Source organism: Doryrhamphus excisus, linkage group LG4, assembly GCF_037039965.1.
Source record: "Doryrhamphus excisus strain RoL-2023G ecotype Guam linkage group LG4, RoL_Dexc_Guam_v1.1, whole genome shotgun sequence".
Lineage (NCBI taxonomy): Eukaryota > Metazoa > Chordata > Actinopteri > Syngnathiformes > Syngnathidae > Doryrhamphus > Doryrhamphus excisus.
This window is the reverse complement of record NC_136360.1, coordinates 668,530-688,781: the sequence shown is the minus strand read 5'-3', so window position 1 is coordinate 688,781 and position 20,252 is coordinate 668,530. Positions and strand designations below refer to the sequence as shown.

Here is a 20,252-nt window from a genome sequence, read left to right as displayed (position 1 = left end):
GGTTGCGGCAGCCATTGAGCTCTCTCTGCTCCCGTTGATGTAGCACGCAGTTACGTCATGTTTATATATATATATATATTTGTCTAAACCGGAAGTAAGTGTCCAATCCTTTTCCACAGACTGTAACCCAGAATAAATCAAGTAGCTCCAGTTCCAGAAAGCCAAAAAATTAACACACAAAACACGTTTTCATAGTATTACACACACACACATAACAATCTGCAATACATATAAATACATATAAATCATGAATGAAAGAGATTTGGCCTGAGAGAACTTTGGTCTTTGCTCTTTCACCCCCCCCCCCATTTCTTCTTTTTTTTTAGTTTGCCAAATATTTCAACTTCCTTATTAAATGATATTTGTCATTTGTTATTTTTATTTTTGTAATATTATGATTTTATTCCAAAATATGATAACTTTCTCCCTAAACTAGTTTTCTAACAACCTAACTTAATCACACCTTTTTGCTGTTAATATTTTGACTTTATTCTCCTAAAATTACAACCGTTTTTTGCATTCCTAACGAAGGTGCCGCAAAGCACGCTGGGAACCTTCCTGGTTCCCACTCGAAACCAGGAAGTGTTTCCAATATCAACAAAATAATACAATTACTCCCTTTTATTACGTACAATTATTTGAGCAAAAATAGTGCAAAAAAGGCAATCTAATGTTGTGTTCTTGAATCTCATTAGTGACGTCATCCTCATATAAAACTAGGCCTAAACAGCGAAGTTGTCCTCCAGCATGTTCCTGACTGTTGTCGACACAATTCTACAAAAACGGAGTTCATTCATAAGCCCCCCCCCTCCGCCCCCTCCCCGGATGGACCACAGTGGGTACAGGCTGGCCTCTTTATTACATAAGCTGCCGAGTCCAAACCATTAACCCCAATCTTGCCGTCAGATAGCCTGCAAATTCCTTGCTTCTTACAAGTAGAACACCGGAAATGACGTCCCCTGTTATAGGCTGACTTGCATTCCAGCGTCTTGATGCCACCTAGTGGCCGTTCTGAATCACGCTCGTGTCAACGTGTTTGTGTTGCTGGCTGCAGGTGCTGCTGTCATGTGACTTTGAGTCTCGTGTGACTTTGAGTCTCGTGTGACCTTCTCTTGTCGGGAGAATGTGCAACATGCGCCAGTAGCTTTGACATCTGAGAAGGCGCCTGCCGGTTGAGGCCCAAAGTGTACAATAACCCTAACTTGATAAGGTTAGCCTCCACGTATGTCAGCCATGACTGAATTATGAATCGTTTTTATTCAATATATCAGAGCCCCAACATTAATATACAGGAAATACAAATTTAACAGACAGTCATGCAGCATATACAGCAAGTTTTGTGCTGCACGGCGGTCTAGTGGTTAGCGTGCAGACCTCACAGCTAGGAGACGAGGGTTCAATTCCACCCTCGGCCATCTCTGTGTGGAGTTTGCATGTTCTCCCCGTGCATGCGTGGGTTTTCTCCGGGTACTCCGGTTTCCTCCCACATTCCAAAAACATGCTAGGTTAATTAGCCACTCCAAATTGTCCATAGGTATGAATGTGAGTGTGAATGGTTGTTTGTCTATATGTGCCCTGTGATTGGCTGGCCACCAGTCCAGGGTGTACCCCGCCTCTCTTGCCTGAAGACAGCTGGGATAGGCTCCAGCACCCCTTGTGAGGATAAGCGGTAGAAAATGGATGAATAAATGAGTTCTCCTCCTATTTTGTGTGGAAGTGGTAACTTTTTGGCTTCTTATTTTGTCTTTCCCCACACTGGGCCATCTCTTGTGTGGAGATTGCATGTTCTCCCCGTGCATGCGTGGGTTTTCTCCGGGTACTCCGGTTTCCTCACACATTCCAAAAACATGCTAGGTTAATTAGCGACTCCAAATTGTCCATAGGTATGAATGTGAGTGTGAATGGTTGTTTGTCTATATGTGCCCTGTGATTGGCCGGCGACCGGTTCAGGGTGTACCCCGCCTCTTGCCTGAAGACAGCTGGGATAGGCTCCAGCACCCCCGTGTCCCTCGTGAGGATAAGCGGTAGAAAATGAATGAATGAATGAATGACAAAGGCCATAGTGAGCTCCCTTCTTGCCAAGGGGGGCCACCACCCTGGTCTGCCAATACAGAGGTACTGTACTGTTCCAGACTTCCATTAAAATGTTGAAAGCAAATTTGATGTATCATAAAAATATATCTCAAATGCTTTTAGCCAAACATGACAGCTTCACATAGATTACAATAGTTTGGGAATTTTAATACAACAACAAAGTGATCATTTCGACAAAAAACAAAGCAAATGCATGCTGGAATGAATTCAGGTTGAAATCAAAACAAGAAGAAAAACACCAACATGGAGACCACCTCTTAATCCATTTGTCAATATAGAATGTTTTCCATAAAAGAAACAAATCTTCCGAGATGGTAAAACCTACAGTCTGTAGCTAAAATAGATTACAGTACTTAAATATAAAAATAGACTCTTTGTGAATGTATTTGTCATTTTAAGATCTCAGCTTGCAGTTTTGAGCCGGACGGATGGGAGAGTCCTGCAAGCGTGTCCGTACATCAACTCCGGTCCCTCAGTGGCACATCCGAGAGGTCATCTCTTTCTGTTGCACGCACAAAAACACACAAACATCTGGTGAGTTCCATACATCTGAAAATGCGGGCAAAAAATTAATAGATGCAAACCAAGTACAATCATATAAGGCTTAAAGGGGAACTGCATTTTTTTTTTTTATTTTGCCCATCATTCACAATCCACACATACTTGCTCTCTGGTTCTACCATATTTTACTTATTGTGTGGAAATATGGGCTAATAACTATAAAAGCAATCTTCACTCGCTAAATGTACTGCAAAAAAAGGTCAGTAAGGATAATTCATAATGCCGCCTACAGAGAACATACTAACTCCTTATTTCTAAAATCACAAATACTTCAACTTGCTGATATAGTTCATCTTCAAACAGCTAAAATAATACATAAGGCTAAAAATAAGCAATTAGCTAAAAATGTCATCCAATACTTCTCTACAAGAGAGGAGAAATATGATCTCAGGGAAGAAGTACATTTGAAACACTTCTATGCTAGGACTACGTTATGCTAGCCATAGCATTTCAGTATGTGGAATCAAACTATGGAATGGATTGAGTAAGGAAATCAAACAATGCACAACGATGAGCCAATTCAAGAAACAATACAAGCAGTTGATGTTTGCTAAATACAAGGATGAAGAGTCTTGAACCAGTCATGATGTGCTATATATATATCACTATATTGACACGCTCTATGGTACCCATTATGGCATTGGATGCTCATATCACCGAGTACTTCGGTACAAGGTGCATTATTAAAAAAAAAAACAAAAAAACCCAAACTGTATTATGGAAAGCAGGAAGTGAACAAATGTAAGAGTTAGTGATTGTAAAAGTACCAGATGGAGGGGTAGGATTTAATAAGCTTTGCTTCTTCCTACTCCTTTTGGACATGTGGAACTGTCAACTGATTATGTGATGCATTCAATTGTCATCTGATGCATGTTCAAATGAAATAAAACCATTACCATTACCATATTTCACATAAGGATTGTGAATGATGGGCAAAATTGTGTATGATGATGTACACAAATGGAAAATCCCAAGTTAAAGAATACTAACAGTTGTGGCTACTAATACTCAAAAAAAGGCAATTACGCACTGCATACGGGTTTATAAATACTGCAAAACTTGACTTATGATCCATAATATTGACCACAATTTTTCCATTGTGTTTTTGTTTCACATGCGATGAAAGATGAAAAATTAATTGGCAGTGTCTCATATTAGTTGCAAAAGTCAAGTCTGGAGCCCTGTTTCTTTTGCTGCTTCTTTTTTAAGTTTTTAATATCAGAGCTGGGGACACGGCAGGACCCCCTACTCGTATCGAGCGATACACTTTTTTTTTTTTTCTCCATGTTAATAGTCTCCTAAAGTGTCCAATAGGACACTTGGTAAATAAATCTGCAAAGTCGCCAATTGGTAACATTAATCCCTTCTGCTACGTGTTCTTATTCTGACAGACCAAGTGCATACAAGATGTGTTAAGATGCCATGGGAACAACTAGCTACAGTCCCATTTTGATGTATTTTTTGATTGATGAGTGAGGACGTCAAATCTATGCGCGGGAAACACTATAATGAGATAATGAGATATCCTGTCGTGTCCTTTAAACGTACCAGGGGCTCCAGCTCTTTGTGGTCCGTGAGGTTGAACTCGGTGACAAAGTAATAGAAATGCTTGTAGCAGGTATTGACGTGAGCCTCGGCCCCCATCTGGCTCACACGGTCAAAGTGGTGGATGTAGACGTGGACAAACACCCGGAACAGGCGCGACAAAATCTTCTTAGCCACCTGCATGAAGGTCTTAGGGAAAGGAGTACCTGGGATTCGGACAGATGGGAGATGGGATGAGACCAGGGTCAATCCATGTTGACGAATAAAAAAAAATAAAAATACCCATGTCGGCATATTTCATGTTATTTTTTTTCATGACTGCATTGTTTGTCCTTGCATGCATCAGGCCACACGCTACTGGGAAACATGTGGTCCAAAGAAGCTGTATGATTCATTTAGGCCGCCCTGTTTCTCTGACCCATCCAATAATATTTCTGGAATCTTTTCCAGGGGGCAAGAGTGTCAGAGTGGTTTTTTTTATCCCCCCCCCCCTGCCTAATCACCGCCTGCTGTACATTGTGTGACCTACTTAATAAATCCTTTCCTGAGATGTTTCTGTGGATTCAACTGCACGGATGCAACAAAACACACTTGCAGTAATACAGAAAGAGGAATGCCATGGCAACAGAGGAAAGAGGCAGCAATTCAATAAATGTGACCTTCCAGATTCCGCCCCCCCCCCAAAAAAAAATCCCTGACTCGCAGAACTGTATCTGTATCTCATGTTATGCTCTGTGCTTTGCCAATATATTATTTTGACATTTTCCATTGTTAGTAATAAACTAATTTGATCAAGCTCTGCGTGCAACATGAAGCTCTAAGTGCGCGGCGGTTGAGTGGTTAGCGTGCAGACCTCACAGCCAGGAGACCAGGGTTCAATTCCACCCTCGGCCATCTCTGTGTGGAGTTTGCATGTTCTCCCCGTGCATGCGTGGGTTTTCTCCGGGTACTCCGGTTTCCTCTCACATTCCAAAAACATGCTAGGTTAATTAGCGATTCCAATTTGTCCATAGGTATGAATGTGAGTGTGAATGGTTGTTTGTCTATATGTGCCCTGTGATTGGCTGGCCACCAGTCCAGGGTGGACAATTTGGAGTCGCCAATTAACCTAGCATGTTTTTGGAATGTGGGAGGAAACCGGAGTACCCGGAGAAAACCCACGCATGCACGGGGAGAACATGCAAACTCCACACAGAGATGGCCGTTGATGGAATTGAACTTAGATCTCCTAGCTCTGTGGCCTGTGCGCTAACCACTCGTACCCCGTGCAGCTCATGTTATTCACATTCATTCATTCATTTTCTACCGCATATCCACACGAGGGTTGTTGGAGCCTATCCCAGCAGTTTTTCTCGGGCGAGAGGCGGGGTACACCCTGTACTGGTGGCCAGCCAATCACAGGGCACATATAGACAAACAACCATTCACACTCACATTCATACCTATGGACAATTTGGAGTCGCCAATTAACCTAGCATGTTTTTGGAGCTCAACTTTTGTCAAATTGCTATCATTAGGGGCGGCACGGCGGTCGCGCAGACCTCACAGCTAGGAGACCAGGGTTCAATTCCACCCTCGGCCATCTCTGTGTGGAGTTTGCAGGTTTTCTCCAGTTACTCCGGTTTCCTCCCACATTCCAAAAACATGCTAGGTTAATTAGCCACTCCAAATTGTCCACAGTTATGAATGTGAGTGTGAATGGTTGTTTGTCTATATGTGCCCTGTGATTGGCTGGCGACCAGTCCAGGGTGTACCCCGCCTCTCGGTCAAAGACAGCTGGGATAGGCTCCAGCGCACCCTCGTGAGGAAAAAGCGGTGGAAAATGAATGAATGAATGCTATCATTAGCTGACAACTAATAACTATTGCGCCATAGGGGGTAGTTAACCACAGTTACAGGAAGTCACCAAAACAATAAAAAGTCAACAAAGCCTACTCATCTTTAACATGCTGCAAAGAAGCCATAACAAGCCCAAGACGCCATGTTTTGCATGACCACATGCACGACAGTTGAGCAAACTGAATGTTTTATTGTCACGTGTTTCCTGATTTCCATACTGTACCAACTCCTAACTTTTAGACGTTCCACTGCGCTTTTATTTTGGTGACAACATGAATTCCAGCCTGACAGCAATGTGTTTAAGTTGCACATCAAAACAAGGCTTATGACGGAAACAATCTACGTGACCCAATTCTGCGTGTTTAGACCATCTGCAGCTGGCCTCCACACTTACCGACATTGGTGGGAAAGATGTTCTCGTTGTTGATCTGTACCTCAATCCAGTCCATGAGCAGGCTCATGTATTTGGGCGCCGACAGCGCCGTCGGCCTCTTGTACTTGTGCTCATCCTGCCAGCGATACTCGTACTTGGGCCCGCCGGACATCACGGGGCAGGTCTTGTCAGTGCAGGAGTCACTGATGGTGCCGTAGATGAGGTTGATGCGGTTGAAGAAGTCCACCACGTGGACAGCCACCCAGTCGTTCAGGTCCTCCCCGTGAGGGAGCTGCACGGCCTGCTTCAGGTCCAAACCTGCGTTCAAGGAGGCCTGGGCTTTCTTGTGCAGGTCAAAGCGCTGCGTGCCGGGCTCAAACTTGCGCTTGGGCCGGAATGTCCTGTCTTTGTTGAAGACTTGTTTCAGTGCCATGGACATGGTTGCGAGCGGAGAATGTGGGGGGGTAAAATGTTTACAGTAGCCGAACCCAGTGCGGTTACTGCAGCCTGTTGAGTATCTGAATGGGGGGGGGGGGGGGGGGGGGTGATGAGAATGGGTTGCCGTGCATAATACATACATACAGGATCATTCCGGCCTATATAATATCCATCTTATTATTACCGTAATGCTGCAGAGTAGGCCGCAGGGAAATTAAATTACACAACATCAGCATCTGTGTCCTACTTTTGTCACAGACTTCTGCCTAATCTAGCAAGTTTGTTTTAGGGACTAAAAAAAAATACATACAATCAGTCATTCTACTGATGTAAGAAAAAACAAAAACTTTAATAGTAAACAGTGAAAGCTATCTTTTATGACGTTCAACGCCATGACTCATTTCCTATTTCAAGCACTTAATCCTGCCGTGAAACTAAAGAATGCTCGGAATGACAATAAAACCAAGCCGAGCCCACATCTCGACGTTTTAAAACGTAAACTAAACCTCACATTAAATGAATGTATTGAATTTGAATTCAAATGCGACATTGTCCATGTTTGTTTCCGACATGAAAGCAGGAGATTAAAAACAGTGACGACTACCAACTTTATGCGTCGGTGCTTGCTAACCCCCCCCGGTTTGGGACTTGTTGATTGAAGAAAACGTATCCAAATTCGAAATATTTACAACAAATGTGTTACTTTTTAACCAATTTATTGTACACGTCGTCGACTGATAACAGTCGGCACATCAAACGTGGGCTCGAGCTATGGCGAAATAGCTACTTTTTAACCAAACTTACTTGTTCCGCCTTCCTCTTCCGCCAATGTCCTTCGATATATGTTTTTATATCCAAAGTTCCCAGCCGCCGACTACCAGCGTTACGTCGATAATATCGAAAGACTGAAAAAAATATGTATCGGAACTGCTATTCATGCTGCAAAATGTACTGTTAATTCCACAAACATGACAGTTTTTAGTAAAACTGCCGTCAGGCTCCTCCCTTGCAAGGCTTCTATCGGCTGGAAGCGACTGTAAGGGTCTTTGAACTTCCGGTGATGACTTTTCAAAATAAAGATCAGAAAGCCTCTGCTCTGAGAATTGACTAATTCGGCATAAAGGGATTTCTTTGTTTACATGCTAATGACTCACGTGTGCGGTTCTTCTGTCTGATATGGTGTTATAATATAACAATATGGAACGCAATTTATGTATATGCAGAAATCTAATCTTTTATTTTATAAATCAAACATGGCTAGTGGCACCTATATAATAAAGACATGTACATTTGTGTCTCATATAGGGGATATGGAGTTATTTTTGCCTGCTCAATATGTTTAGAATCACAACAAAATATGAAAAGAATTAACGAATAAAAGGCAGAAGATGCGTTCAAATACGCTGTAATATCTACACTGGTCACCAGGTGTCAGTGATGTTACTGTAATGATCGGTACAGTATAAAAACAGTTGCGGCCGTGACCCACGCCAGGCTAAAAATCAACTCTGAACCCCATGGCGCCACTTCCTGTTTCTGCTCCCCTGGCACCGAAACACATTTATAGCAACACAGGTGCCTTATTTTCTGATATCGTGTCTACTACATTGGGTAATAGTAAGTGTAAAGTTGACTATAGGGGTGTTATTTCATGTCTGGAGAGCTCTAATTATTTTTTAAAGTGTATTTAGACGGTTTTGAACAGGTTTTCAATGCTCTAAGTACACATTTTTTTTTAATTAAATGGAATTTGAATTTGTTTGTAATAACTAAAAAAATGATGTTAGCTTAAGAGGTGTGAAAAAAAATCAATTTCTCTCAAGATGCTGCATGATCATCTGCTATTTTCTGATATCATGTTTACTACATTGGGTAATAGTAGTGTAACGTTGACTATAGGGGTGTTATTTCATGTCTGGAGAGCTCTAATTATTTTTTTTAAAGTGTATTTAGACGATTTTGAACAGGTTTTCAATACTCTAAATACACATTTTTTTAATTAAATGGAATTTGAATTTGTTTGTAATAACTAAAAAAATGATGTTAGCTTAAGAGGTGTGAAAAAAATCAATTTCTCCCAAGATGCTGCATGATCATCTGCTATTTTCTGATATCATGTCTACTACATTGGGTAATAGTAGTGTAACGTTGACCATAGGGGTGTTATTTCATGTCTGGAGAGCTCTAATTATTTTTTTAAAGTGTATTTAGATGGTTTTGAACAGGTTTTTGATGCTCTAAATACACAATTTTTTTAGTTAAATGGAATTTTAATTTGTTTGTAATAACTAAAAAAAATGATGTTAGCTTAAGAGGTTTGAAAAAAAAATCAATTTCTCTCAAGATGCTGCATGATCATCTGCTATTTTCTGATATCATGTTTACTACATTGGGTAATAGTAGTGTAACGTTGACTATAGGGGTGTTATTTCATGTCTAGAGAGCTCTAATTATTTTTTAAAGTGTATTTAGACGGTTTGGAACAGGTTTTCGATGCTCTAAATACACAATTTTTTTAGTTAAATGGAATTTTAATTTGTTTGTAATAACTAAAAAAAATGATGTTAGCTTAAGAGGTGTGAAAAAAAATCAATTTCTCTCAAGATGCTGCATGATCATCTGCTATTTTCTGATATCATGTCTACTACATTGGGTAATAGTAGTGTAACGTTGACTATAGGGGTGTTATTTCATGTCTAGAGAGCTCTAATTATTTTTTAAAGTGTATTTAGACGGTTTGGAACAGGTTTTCGATGCTCTAAATACACAATTTTTTTAGTTAAATGGAATTTTAATTTGTTTGTAATAACTAAAAAAAATGATGTTAGCTTAAGAGGTGTGAAAAAAAATCAATTTCTCTCAAGATGCTGCATGATCATCTGCTATTTTCTGATATCATGTCTACTACATTGGGTAATAGTAGTGTAAAGTTGACTATAGGGGTGTTATTTCATGTCTGGAGAGCTCTAATTATTTTTAAATACACACATTTGTGAATGTAAATGGGAATTTGAATTTGTTTGTAGTCACTAAAAAAATTATGTTAGCTTAAGAAACTAACATGTTAGCTTAAAAAATCAATTTCTCTCAAGATGGACCCGCCTCACACCCCGGATTTAAGAACTAACATACAGAAACTGCAATTTCATGGACACAAGCAACGTTTATTCAGTTTTCAGACCTCACATACAAAAAATCACTTCTTACAGTACACTGAAAAAAAAAGAATTGCTGTATAAACATGAATATCTTGACCACTGAAATATATCGCACGGTAGATGCAGACATTCAAGCAGACGTAAATGTCCGACACACTGATGTTCCACGTTTCCTTATCGTCACAGAGGCCTGTTTAGCTGTCACTGCCGGGGTTACGGGCGGGCGGTGTGCACGGCTCATAAATAGCTCTTTGTTTTGGTTGTTTAATGGTTAGCTGAATGGATACATTGTGCAGCCATGGGACAGAATGTGCCTTGTTCGTCTGTCTATTTGTTAGGCTCAAGGGCAGTGGCAGAATCCTCTGTTTTAACCTTGTTTGATATGGAATAATGGTAAGATCTCACGGACTCCTCCACCTTCTTGAAGTTGGGACGGTCCTCATGTCTGGAGAGAAGAGGCCGAAGCGTTTAAAGCATGGGAAAGGATTTGAACGTGCATGACAGGGGTGTCCAAACTTTTTCCACCGAGGGCCACTGAGAGAACTTTGGTCTTTGCTCTTCCAGCCCCCACCCCCCTCCATTTCTTCTTCTTTTTTTCAAGTTTGCCAAATATTTCAACTTCTTTATTAAAAAATATTTGTTAATTTTATTTTTGTAATATTATGATTTTATTCCAAAATATGATAACTTTTTCCCTAAACTAGTTTTCTAACAACCTAACTTAATAACACCTTTTTGCTCTTAATATTTTGACTTTATTCCCCTAAAATTACAGCAGTTTTTTTCATTTTTTCAGTTTTCTTTTTTCCTTCTTAGTTATGACTTTCTTCACATAATATTTTGACTTTATTTTCACAATAGCACAACTTTTTTGCAACCAAATTTTGCAACCAAAAATTACAACTTATTGTTTTATATAATAACGGCAAAGAGTTTAAATATTAATGAAAATATAAGTCATTATGACATCCAAGTAAAAAATGAAAATACAAGTCATATAAATTAGAATGATTAATATTTCGACTCTATGCTACTAAAATTGTATGATTTGTCTTCATAATTTTGCATGTTTATTATAAAAAATGTTTTAGAATACGCCTTTTTGCTCTTAATATTTAGACTTTATTCTCCTAAAATTTTTCATTTCTTCAGTTTTTTTTTCTTCTTAGTTATGACTTTCTTCACATAATATTTTGACTTTATTTTTTAAGAGCACAACTTTTTTGCAACCAAATTTTGTAACCAAAAATTACAACTTAATGTTTGCTTTGTTTGTTTCTCATAATATTATAAAATTAAAATGTATTTTTTTCTATAATATTTTGACTTCATTCTCCTAAAATTACAGATGTTTTTTTTTATTTCTTCAGTTTTCTCCCAACTATGTCAGCTTTATTTTCTTTTCTCACAGTTATGACTTTATTCTCAAAATATTTTGACTTTACTTTCATAACAGCACAACTTTTTTGTAACCTAATTTTCCCCAAATGACAATTTAATATTTGTTTTCTTTGTTTCTCATAATGTTATGGCATATAAAATTTATTTTTTCTAAAATATTTCACTTTTATGCTACTAAAATAAAAAAAACGGCTGTAATTTTAGGAGAATAAAGTCATAATATTACGAGAAAAAGGGCGTATTCAAAAAATATTTTTTGCATAATAAACTTGCCAAATTATGAGGACAAATAATGTCATTTCAATTAACAGGAAATATTTCACTTTTATGCTACCAAAATAAAAAAAAAACTGCTGTAATTTTAGGATAATAAAGTCAAAATTATGCTAAATTATGACAAATAATGTACTTTTAGTGACAAAAGTTTAAATATTAATGAAAATATAAGTCATTATGACATACAAGTAAAAAATGAAAATATAAGTCATGTAAGTCAGCATTTATTTAATTTTTGCATGTTTATTAATAAAAAAATCTTTTAGAATACACCTTTTTGCTCTTAATATTTTGACTTTATTTTACTAAAATTACAGCAGTTTTTTCATTTCTTCAGTTTTCTTTTTTTTCTTTTTGGTTATGACTTTCTTCACATAATATTTTGACTTTATTTCACCATAGCACAACTTTTTTGCAACCAAAAATGACAACTTAATGTTTGCTTTGTTTGTTTCTAATATTATGTATTTTTATCTATAATATTTTACTTTTATGCTACCAAAATGATGTAATTCTTGTAAAATCACTGCTAGTTTTAAATTTTTTTTTTGCTGTTTTATATGTTCTTGTTAAATTCTATTTTTAGAATGCGCTGTGGACCAATACAAAAAAACACTTTGGACCTCCCTGATGAATTACAATAATGTTCTTACTTGTATATCCAGCATTCTTGCATGACTGCATACATTTGTTGTGGACACTTAGCGGGACACGCCAAGCGCTTCCCACTTTCGATGAAACTCGTCACCTCCATCTGTTTCATTTTCTAGACAAGGTTGAAGACAAAACAACCTGAACGTGAACTCTGAGACTTCGATCGCGAATATTGTGAATATCCGTAGCTCCGTGCACGGTACCTTGTAAGGTTTCCCCCCATATGAGAAGGCTTCCCACATCGTGACCCCGTAACTCCACACGTCACTTTTACTGGAGAATTTGCGGAAGTTTATACATTCCGGAGCGTACCACTTCAGCGGCCATGGTCCTGCAGAACGAGCCTGTATTGGGGTTCATATGTCAAAGTTAATAATAATAATAAAAAGTGGTTTGCCTCAAATATCGCATGAGAACTGGCATGTTTTTAGCTTGCAGGAATTGTGTACGGAGCCTTGCAAGACGGGGCCTTGCAAGATCACGCTGCAACATGATGACTGACTCTTTTGGATGAATGGTACGGCAATGGGCCTCATAGTTAAACTGCATATTATAGAGTGACCTTTTATTGTGGCCAACCTGTGGCACACCTATGTAATAATCATGCTGGCCAATCAGCATCTTGATATGCCGCACCTGTGAGGCGGGCCTTCTATGAACAAGGAAAAATATTCAATATTTGAGTGGGAATAAATGCAAAAGTTTATTTTTTGTTGACTATAAAGCCATCCCTCGTTTCATTGCTATTTGAACTGTTTCCTCACTCTAAACCTTCAAAAATTAATGATTAATTACCAATTATTATTAATCAGCCATGGCATGTCCGACATGATAGAGTGAAAAAAAGTTCTCCTCCTATCCAATGTGGAAGTGGTAAATTGTGGTAAATAAAAAAGCGGTAAAAAAAAAGCTTCTTACTTTGTCCTTCTTCCCAACTCCATTTGAAACACTGAAGTTTAAAATAAGTAAATTAGAGAGGCTAACTTTAAAAAATGTAAAAAATGAAAATATACGTTTTTGTTGTCGTGATATGAATTGTCATGTTTTTGTGATCGGCTTTGCAAGGCATTTATCTGCATATTTTTGTAATAAAAGTGACTATAGGGGTGTTATGTCATGTCTACGGAGCTCTAATAATGTTAAAAACTGCATTTAGAAAGTCATAAACTGGTTTTCTAACAACCCAACTTAAAAATGCATTATTTGTCTTCATAATTTTGAATGTTTATTATAAAAAATTGTTTTAGAATACGCCTTTTGCTCTTAATATTTGGACCTCCTAAAATTGCAGCATTTTTTTTTTAGTTCTTCAGTTTTTTCCTCTTAGTTATGACTTTCTTCACATAATAGTTTGACTTTATTTTCACAATAGCACAACTTTTTTATGACATGATGACAGTAAGTAAAAAATGAAAATTTATGTTTTTGTTGTCGTGATATGAATTGTCATGTTTTTGCAAGGCCTTTATCTGCATATTCATTCATTCATTCATTCATTCATTTTCTACCGCTTTTCCTCACGAGGGTCGCGGGGGGTGCTGGAGCCTATCCCAGCTGTCTTCAGGCAAGAGGCGGGGTACACCCTGGACTGGTGGCCAGCCAATCACAGGGCACATATAGACAAACAACCATTCACACTCACATTCATACCTATGGACAATTTGGAGTCGCTAATTAGAATTAGCCTAGCATGTTTTTGGAATGTGGGAGGAAACCGGAGTACCCGGAGAAAACACGGGGAGAACATGCAAACTCCACACAGAGATGGCCGAGGGTGGAATTGAACCCTGGTCTCCTAGCTGTGAGGTCTGCGCGCTAACCACTAGACCGCCATGCCGCCCTTTATCTGCATATGTTTGTAATAAAAGTGACTGTAGGGGTGTTATGTCATGTCTACGGAGCTCTAATAATGTTAAAAACAGCATTAACTATGGAAATAGTCACTTTATTGATATCGAATCCTACTTTGCTGAAATTGAGCTTGGAACCAATTACACTGGGGGGGGGGGGGGGGGGGGGGAATGTCTCAAAACAACACCAACATAGCTCTAGTTTGGACCTCTGTACCTTGTAGTAGTTGTCATCCGCTCCCAGGGCCTTGGATAATCCAAAATCGCTGATTTTCGCAAACTTTTCGTTCACCAGCAGGACATTGCGAGCTGCTAAATCCCGATGCACAAAGTTCTTCTCCTCCAGGTATTTCATTCCCATGGACACCTGATGCATCATGTTGACGATGCTCTCCACGGTTACCGTGACTCTGAGAAACAAATAAAACAACTCTTTTTTTTTTTAACCTCATTTCTGAAAAAATGTATCTCCTTTTATGAACGCAATCATACTTCCTGGAGGAGAGAAACTTGTTGAGAGGTCCGGCGGAAGCCATCTCCATCACTAACATCAAACTCTCAGCGTTGCACAACCCCAGCATCCGAACAATGAAAGGATGACTCAGCTGGTGCATGATCTCCGCCTCCCTCATCATCTCCGCCTTCACCATCTTCTCATTGTCATTCTTCAGCACTTTAATGGCGACGTCCATCTGACCGCTGACCGGGAAAACAGAAACATTCCAGCATTAAAGGAACTTTATCCCTGCTGAGTAAGAAGTTGTCTCACTTGTCAGCTTTGAGGACTCCTTTCTTGACGCAGCCGAAATTCCCGGAGCCAAGCTCCAGTTCATCGATGAGGAGCTGATCCCTCCGAATGTTAAACTTCTTAATATCGTTGGGGTCATGATACGGATTGAAGCCAATGCAATCCATCGGAAGAACGTTATCTCCAGGTACATCCGAGGCCGCAATCGATGTCACATTTGCAGCTACTGAGCATAAAACACATAAAAAACGTGAATACAGTAACTGTAACATCACTTTTTTTCATATTTTTAAAAATGATTTCAAGACCAAAATATGTGATTTGGATACACATGACAGAGGTCTATTAAACTCATGAAAAACATGCAACTTAGTGAACATTGGATTTAGCGCCTTTTGGTTGCAAGCTCTTCATATAGTATATTGATTGGCAACCCTGCTTTACTATTTCAGGCCTTTTTCAGGTGTAATGTATGCAACTGACCTTGAGGTGGCGGTGTGTAGCTATTTGGGCCAGTTCTCCTCTGCAAGAGTGACATTGCTATTTCAACTAGACTGTCAACTCCATCAATTAAAAATAAAATGCAGTTAAAAAAAATAAAGACTTACAGTTGCTGGAAGACTGGGTATTTCTGAAAAGATATTTCATGAATAAAAATTGGGGAAAAAAGGCATGGAAATGAGATCAAATTAGACGGGAAATATCAGAGAATGCGTATGGCCACGGTGATATTTTTGTATTTTTTATAATGTATCTAATCCAATCCATTTTATTTATACAGCACATTTTATAAACAGAGTTTCTAAAGTGCTGCACAGACTAGTAAAATAAAAAGTAATCAAAAAACTAAAAGATCATTCATTCATTCATTTTCTACCGCTTATCCTCACGAGGGTCGCCGGGGTGCTGGAGCCTATCCCAGCTGTCTTTGGGCGAGAGGCGGGGTACACCCTGGACTGGTGGCCAGCCAATCACAGGGCACATATAGACAAACAACCATTCACACTCACATTCATACCTATGGACAATTTGGAGTGGCTAATTAACCTAGCATGTTTTTGGAATGTGGGAGGAAACCGGAGTACCCGGAGAAAACCCACGCATGCACGGGGAGAACATGCAAACTCCACACAGAGATGGCCGAGGGTGGGGAAAGACAAAATAAGAAGCCATAAAATTACCACTTCCACACAAAATAGGAGGAGAACTCATTCATTCATTCATCCATTTTCTACCGCTTATCCTCACGAGGGTCCGGGGTGCTGGAGCCTATTCCAGCTGTCTTCAGGCGAGAGGCGGGGTACACCCTGAACTGGTGGCCAGCCAATCACAGGGCACATATAGACAAACAACCATTCACACTCACATTCATACCTATGGACAATTTGGAGTCGCTAATTAACCTAGCATGTTTTTGGAATGTGGGAGGAAACCGGAGAAAACCCACGCATGCACGGGGAGAACATGCAAACTCCACACAGAGATGGCCATGGGTGGGGAAAGACAAAATAAGAAGCCAAAAAGTTACCACTTCCACACAAAATAGGAGGAGAACTCATTCATTCATTCATCCATTTTCTACCACTTATCCTCACGAGGGTCCTTGGTGCTGGAGCCTATCCCAGAGAGGCGGGGTACACCCTGGACTGGTGGCCAGCCAATCCCAGGGCACATATAGACAAACAACCATTCACACTCACATTCATACCTATGGACAATTTGGAGTGGCTAATTAACCTAGCATGTTTTTGGAATGTGGGAGGAAACTGGAGTACCCGGAGAAAACCCACACATGCACGGGGAGAACATGCAAACTCCACACAGAGATGGCCGAGGGTGGAATTGAACCCAGGTCTCCTAGCTGTGAGGTCTGCGCGCTAACCACTAGACCACCGTGCCGCCCTCATCAAGCACTGAGTGCTGTCTTTTTACTACCGATATCATAATACGTGATAGAAAATAAAGGGATGGAGTACTTCCAGTGGCTCTGCTGATGCACGGATCTCCAAGACATGTGACCAGGCCGTCAGGCTTTAGCTTCAGGTACTCTACCAACTGGCAAAAGGAAAAAAAAGTGATGTTTTGGCTTAGAAGAGGTGATAAGTTACATAAGAAGTCATTCAGGGTATGAATGAAAAATGCCTCTTAAAGGGATTCACCTGCCATATTGTGTCGAACTTTGTTCCCTCTGGTACTGAATATTTTCCCGATTTGCCTTGGAGTATTTGATAGTGATACACGGACTTTCCATACATGACAGAAAGCGCAAAAGTACCAGGTTCCTCTTTCTCTCTAATCCTGCAAACAACAACAACAAATGAACATATGGTTGCTTTAAAGGAACCATGAGAACCTTCATAAGAACCATCACGTCTAACCACTTACAGAAACTTGCCGTCTGGTTGCGTTCCACAGTAAAGTAGTCTCTCGCTTTCCTGTCGTGGGATTTTACCGTGATACCAAAGCATCTTCTCGTGGGCCGTGGTGGCGATGAGCTTTTCCAGTTGAGGAGCTTGGCTGATGATGGCCTGCTTCATGGCTTCTCCCTTTAGGGTTAAAAACAAAGTACATGACTTCAGGATGACACGCCATGGAAACGTTCCCATCTTTGGGATGAAACGGAATTTAACTCATGGAAAGAAACACAATCCAACAATCTCCGAACTTCTACTACGTTACCTTGCATTGCTCCTCAGGAAGCTCCACTGTTTAGCGGTGTGTGTATATGCTAGCCACCCCACCTGCTAGTGACCCCCGGACTGTGTCGTTATGTGGAAAGCCGTCACTCAATGAAGCGTCTAGATCAGTGGTGAGCAAACTGTGGCCCACGGGCCACATCAGGCCCGCCAAGCTTTTTAGTACGGCCCATAAGGAATTTCTAAATTCCTTTTTTTTTAAAACCTTTAACGTGGAAACTGTAGCCGGGAATGAGTTGTGGTGCTAATGTGGCGCGCTTGAGTCAACAAAATAGTCAGATATAATCTGATGCCATGCAAACATTCGTTCATTCATTTATTCATTTATTCCTCACAGAAAAGGCTGCAGCCTATCCCAGAGGACTGGGGGCCAGCCAACCACAGGGCACATATAGACAAACAACCATTCACACTCACATTCATACCTATGGACAATTTGGAGTCGCCAATTAACCTAGCATGTTTTTGGAATGTGGGAGGAAACCGGAGTACCCGGAGAAAACCCACGCATGCACGGGGAGAACATGCAAACTCCACACAGAAATGGCTGAGTGTGGGGAAAGACAAAATAAGAAGCCAAAAAGTTACCACTTCCACACAAATTAGGAGGAGAACTAATTCATTCATTCATTCATTCATTTTCTACCGCTTATCCTCACAAGGGTCGCAGGGGTGCTGGAGCCTATCCCAGCTGTCTTCAGGCGAGAGGCAGGGTACACCCTGGACTGGTGGCCAGCCAATCACAGGGCACATATAGACAAACAACCATTCACACTCACATTCATACCTATGGACAATTTGGAGTCACCAATTAACCTAGCATGTTTTTGGAATGTGGGAGGAAACCGGAGTACCCGGAGAAAACCCACGCATGCACGGGGAGAACATGCAAACTCCACACAGAGATGACACAGGGTGGAATCGAACCCTGGTCTCCGAGCTGTGAGGTCTGCGTGCTTTCCACCCTCGGTACATCTTTGTGTGGAGTTTGCATGTTTTCCCCGTCACTTGAATGTGAGTGTGAATGGTTGTTTGTCTATATGTGCCCTGTGATTGGCTGGCCACCAGTCCAGGGTGTACCCCGCCTCTCGCCCGAAGACAGCTGGGATAGGCTCCAGCACCTCTGTGACCCTCATGAGGAAAAAGCGGTAGAGAGAGAATGAATGAAGAAATCTCAGCAGGTTGCAAGGTAAACGAGTGGTTAGTGCGCAGGCCACACAGCTAGGAGACGAGAGTTCGATTCCACACTCGGCCGTCTTTGTGTGGAGTTTGCATGTTCTCCCCGTCACTTGAATGTAGGCTCCAGCACCCCCGCGACCCTCGTGAGGATAAGCAGTAGAAAATGGATGAATGAATGAATGAGTTCTCCTATTTTGTGTGGAAGTGGTAACTTTTTGGCTTCTTATTTTGTCTTTCCCCACCCTCGGCCATCTCTGTGTGGAGTTTGCATGTTCTCCCCGTGCATGCGTGGGTTTTCTCCGGGTACTCCGGTTTCCTCCCACATTCCAAAAACATGCTAGGTTAATTAGCCACTCCAAATTGTCCATAGGTATGAATGTGAGTGTGAATGGTTGTTTGTCTATATGTGCCCTGTGATTGGCTGGCGACCGGTCCAGGGTGCACCCCGCCTCTCGCCTGAAGACAGCTGGGATAGGCTCCAGCACCTCCGTGACCCTCGTGAGGATAAGTGGCATAGAAAATGCACGGATGGAAAACTACATCCACATAAACATAAATGATGGTCTAACGAGTGAGGCAGTGTTGCTAGTTGAAGTGTGAGTCCTCCACCCACCTCAAGTCCCCATGTCTGCTTCACATACTCCTTCAACATGTTCTCCTTCAGGCTGTCAAACACACCGGTTTTGATGGTGGTATCCGAGGAGCGTAAGCAAGGTTTCTTCAGGGCACACACCAGCCCGTCGGGGTCCTTGCTGTAAAACTCACAAAGCTCGGCGGGCCCACAGTGGGGTTTACCTCCTGCGATGCAGTACGTGTCATTCAGCTGTTTCTCAATGGAGTAATGGTGGAACTCCAGGTCACACACCACAGAGAGGACATATCCACCCAGACTTCGGAGACACTGACGCAGCAAGAAAAGGCCGTCCGCCATCCCGGCCAGTTTTAAATACTTCTCAGCGTCATAGCGACTGATGCTGCCGTAAAAGAAAGGGAGATCTGCTGCTGGGTCGGTGGACATGGTGGAATCTCAGAGATCTCAGATGGGTTTTGGAGAAACTTGGAAAATAGGGTTAAGAGAAACAGAAATAATTAAAACTGCAAGCAGTGATGAGCGGGCTCGAGCACGCGGACACGTCGTACAAAAAAAACGGGGTGATCGAATAAGTCGTAAGGGAGTTACAAGACTTACAATTTTCTACCAGGAGGGGGCGACGCCGATGACAAGGCAAGTATGCGGTCACGTCCCTGTCTGACGCCCCAAACCTCCATTAAAAAATTTGCGACAATCGGACCGCGCGGAAGGTACTTGTGGCGCCTTACTTCTGGCCCGAAAATTGCCGACGCCATCAAAAATGGCTGACTTCCTGTTGGTTTTGCAATATGGGTTCTTGAGACTTTTTGGTGCGTCCTGTCATGATAGACGTATCCACCACGTTTCGT

General features: G+C 41.0%; 2 protein-coding genes across 4 annotated transcripts; both read right to left on the bottom strand.

Annotated features, from left to right (window-relative positions):
* Nucleotides 1-2,216: 2,216 nt before the first annotated feature.
* mob3a (MOB kinase activator 3A) lies at nucleotides 2,217-7,886 on the bottom strand. Its single transcript, XM_058072366.2, has 4 exons — nucleotides 7,655-7,886; nucleotides 6,434-6,930; nucleotides 4,204-4,406; nucleotides 2,217-2,596 (listed from the first exon to the last, which is right to left on the bottom strand). The coding sequence occupies exons 2-4, from the start codon at nucleotides 6,849-6,851 to the stop codon at nucleotides 2,567-2,569; spliced, it is 651 nt and encodes a 216-aa protein (XP_057928349.1). The 5' UTR covers nucleotides 6,852-6,930; nucleotides 7,655-7,886; the 3' UTR covers nucleotides 2,217-2,566.
* A 2,115-nt stretch (nucleotides 7,887-10,001) lies between these two features.
* Nucleotides 10,002-19,845, bottom strand: zap70 (zeta chain of T cell receptor associated protein kinase 70). Of its 3 annotated transcripts, none has more exons than XM_078789950.1 (12): nucleotides 19,426-19,845; nucleotides 17,323-17,483; nucleotides 17,097-17,235; nucleotides 16,914-16,992; nucleotides 15,546-15,568; nucleotides 15,421-15,460; nucleotides 14,959-15,163; nucleotides 14,682-14,888; nucleotides 14,407-14,599; nucleotides 12,543-12,683; nucleotides 12,339-12,451; nucleotides 10,002-10,453 (listed from the first exon to the last, which is right to left on the bottom strand). In XM_078789950.1, exons 1-12 carry the CDS (start codon nucleotides 19,828-19,830, stop codon nucleotides 10,336-10,338), a joined length of 1,824 nt encoding a protein of 607 aa, XP_078646076.1. In that variant the 5' UTR covers nucleotides 19,831-19,845; the 3' UTR covers nucleotides 10,002-10,335. The 3 variants fall into 3 exon arrangements, with proteins under 3 accessions (XP_078646076.1, XP_078646077.1, XP_078646078.1); XM_078789951.1 differs by having other exon boundaries at nucleotides 14,959-15,160; XM_078789952.1 differs by lacking the exons at nucleotides 17,323-17,483; nucleotides 19,426-19,845 and having other exon boundaries at nucleotides 16,914-16,985; nucleotides 17,097-17,120.
* Between the last annotated feature and the right edge of the window lie 407 nt (nucleotides 19,846-20,252).

Bases quoted from the DNA above. Each gene is read 5' to 3' on its own strand.
- mob3a (XM_058072366.2), bottom strand. From the start codon at position 6,851: ATGTCCATGGCACTGAAACAAGTCTTCAACAAAGACAGGACATTCCGG. The intron at 4,407-6,433 runs GTAAGTGTGGAG...TCCGAATCCCAG, and splicing joins CATCTTTCCCACCAATGTCG to GTACTCCTTTCCCTAAGACC. The intron at 2,597-4,203 runs GTACGTTTAAAG...TGCGTGCAACAG, and splicing joins ACAAAGAGCTGGAGCCCCTG to AAAGAGATGACCTCTCGGAT.
- zap70 (XM_078789950.1), bottom strand. From the start codon at position 19,830: ATGTCCACCGACCCAGCAGCAGATCTCCCTTTCTTTTACGGCAGCATC. The intron at 15,164-15,420 runs GTCAGTTGCATA...TTTTATGCTCAG, and splicing joins CTACACACCGCCACCTCAAG to TAGCTGCAAATGTGACATCG. The intron at 12,452-12,542 runs GTACCGTGCACG...AACCTTGTCTAG, and splicing joins ATGGGGGGAAACCTTACAAG to AAAATGAAACAGATGGAGGT.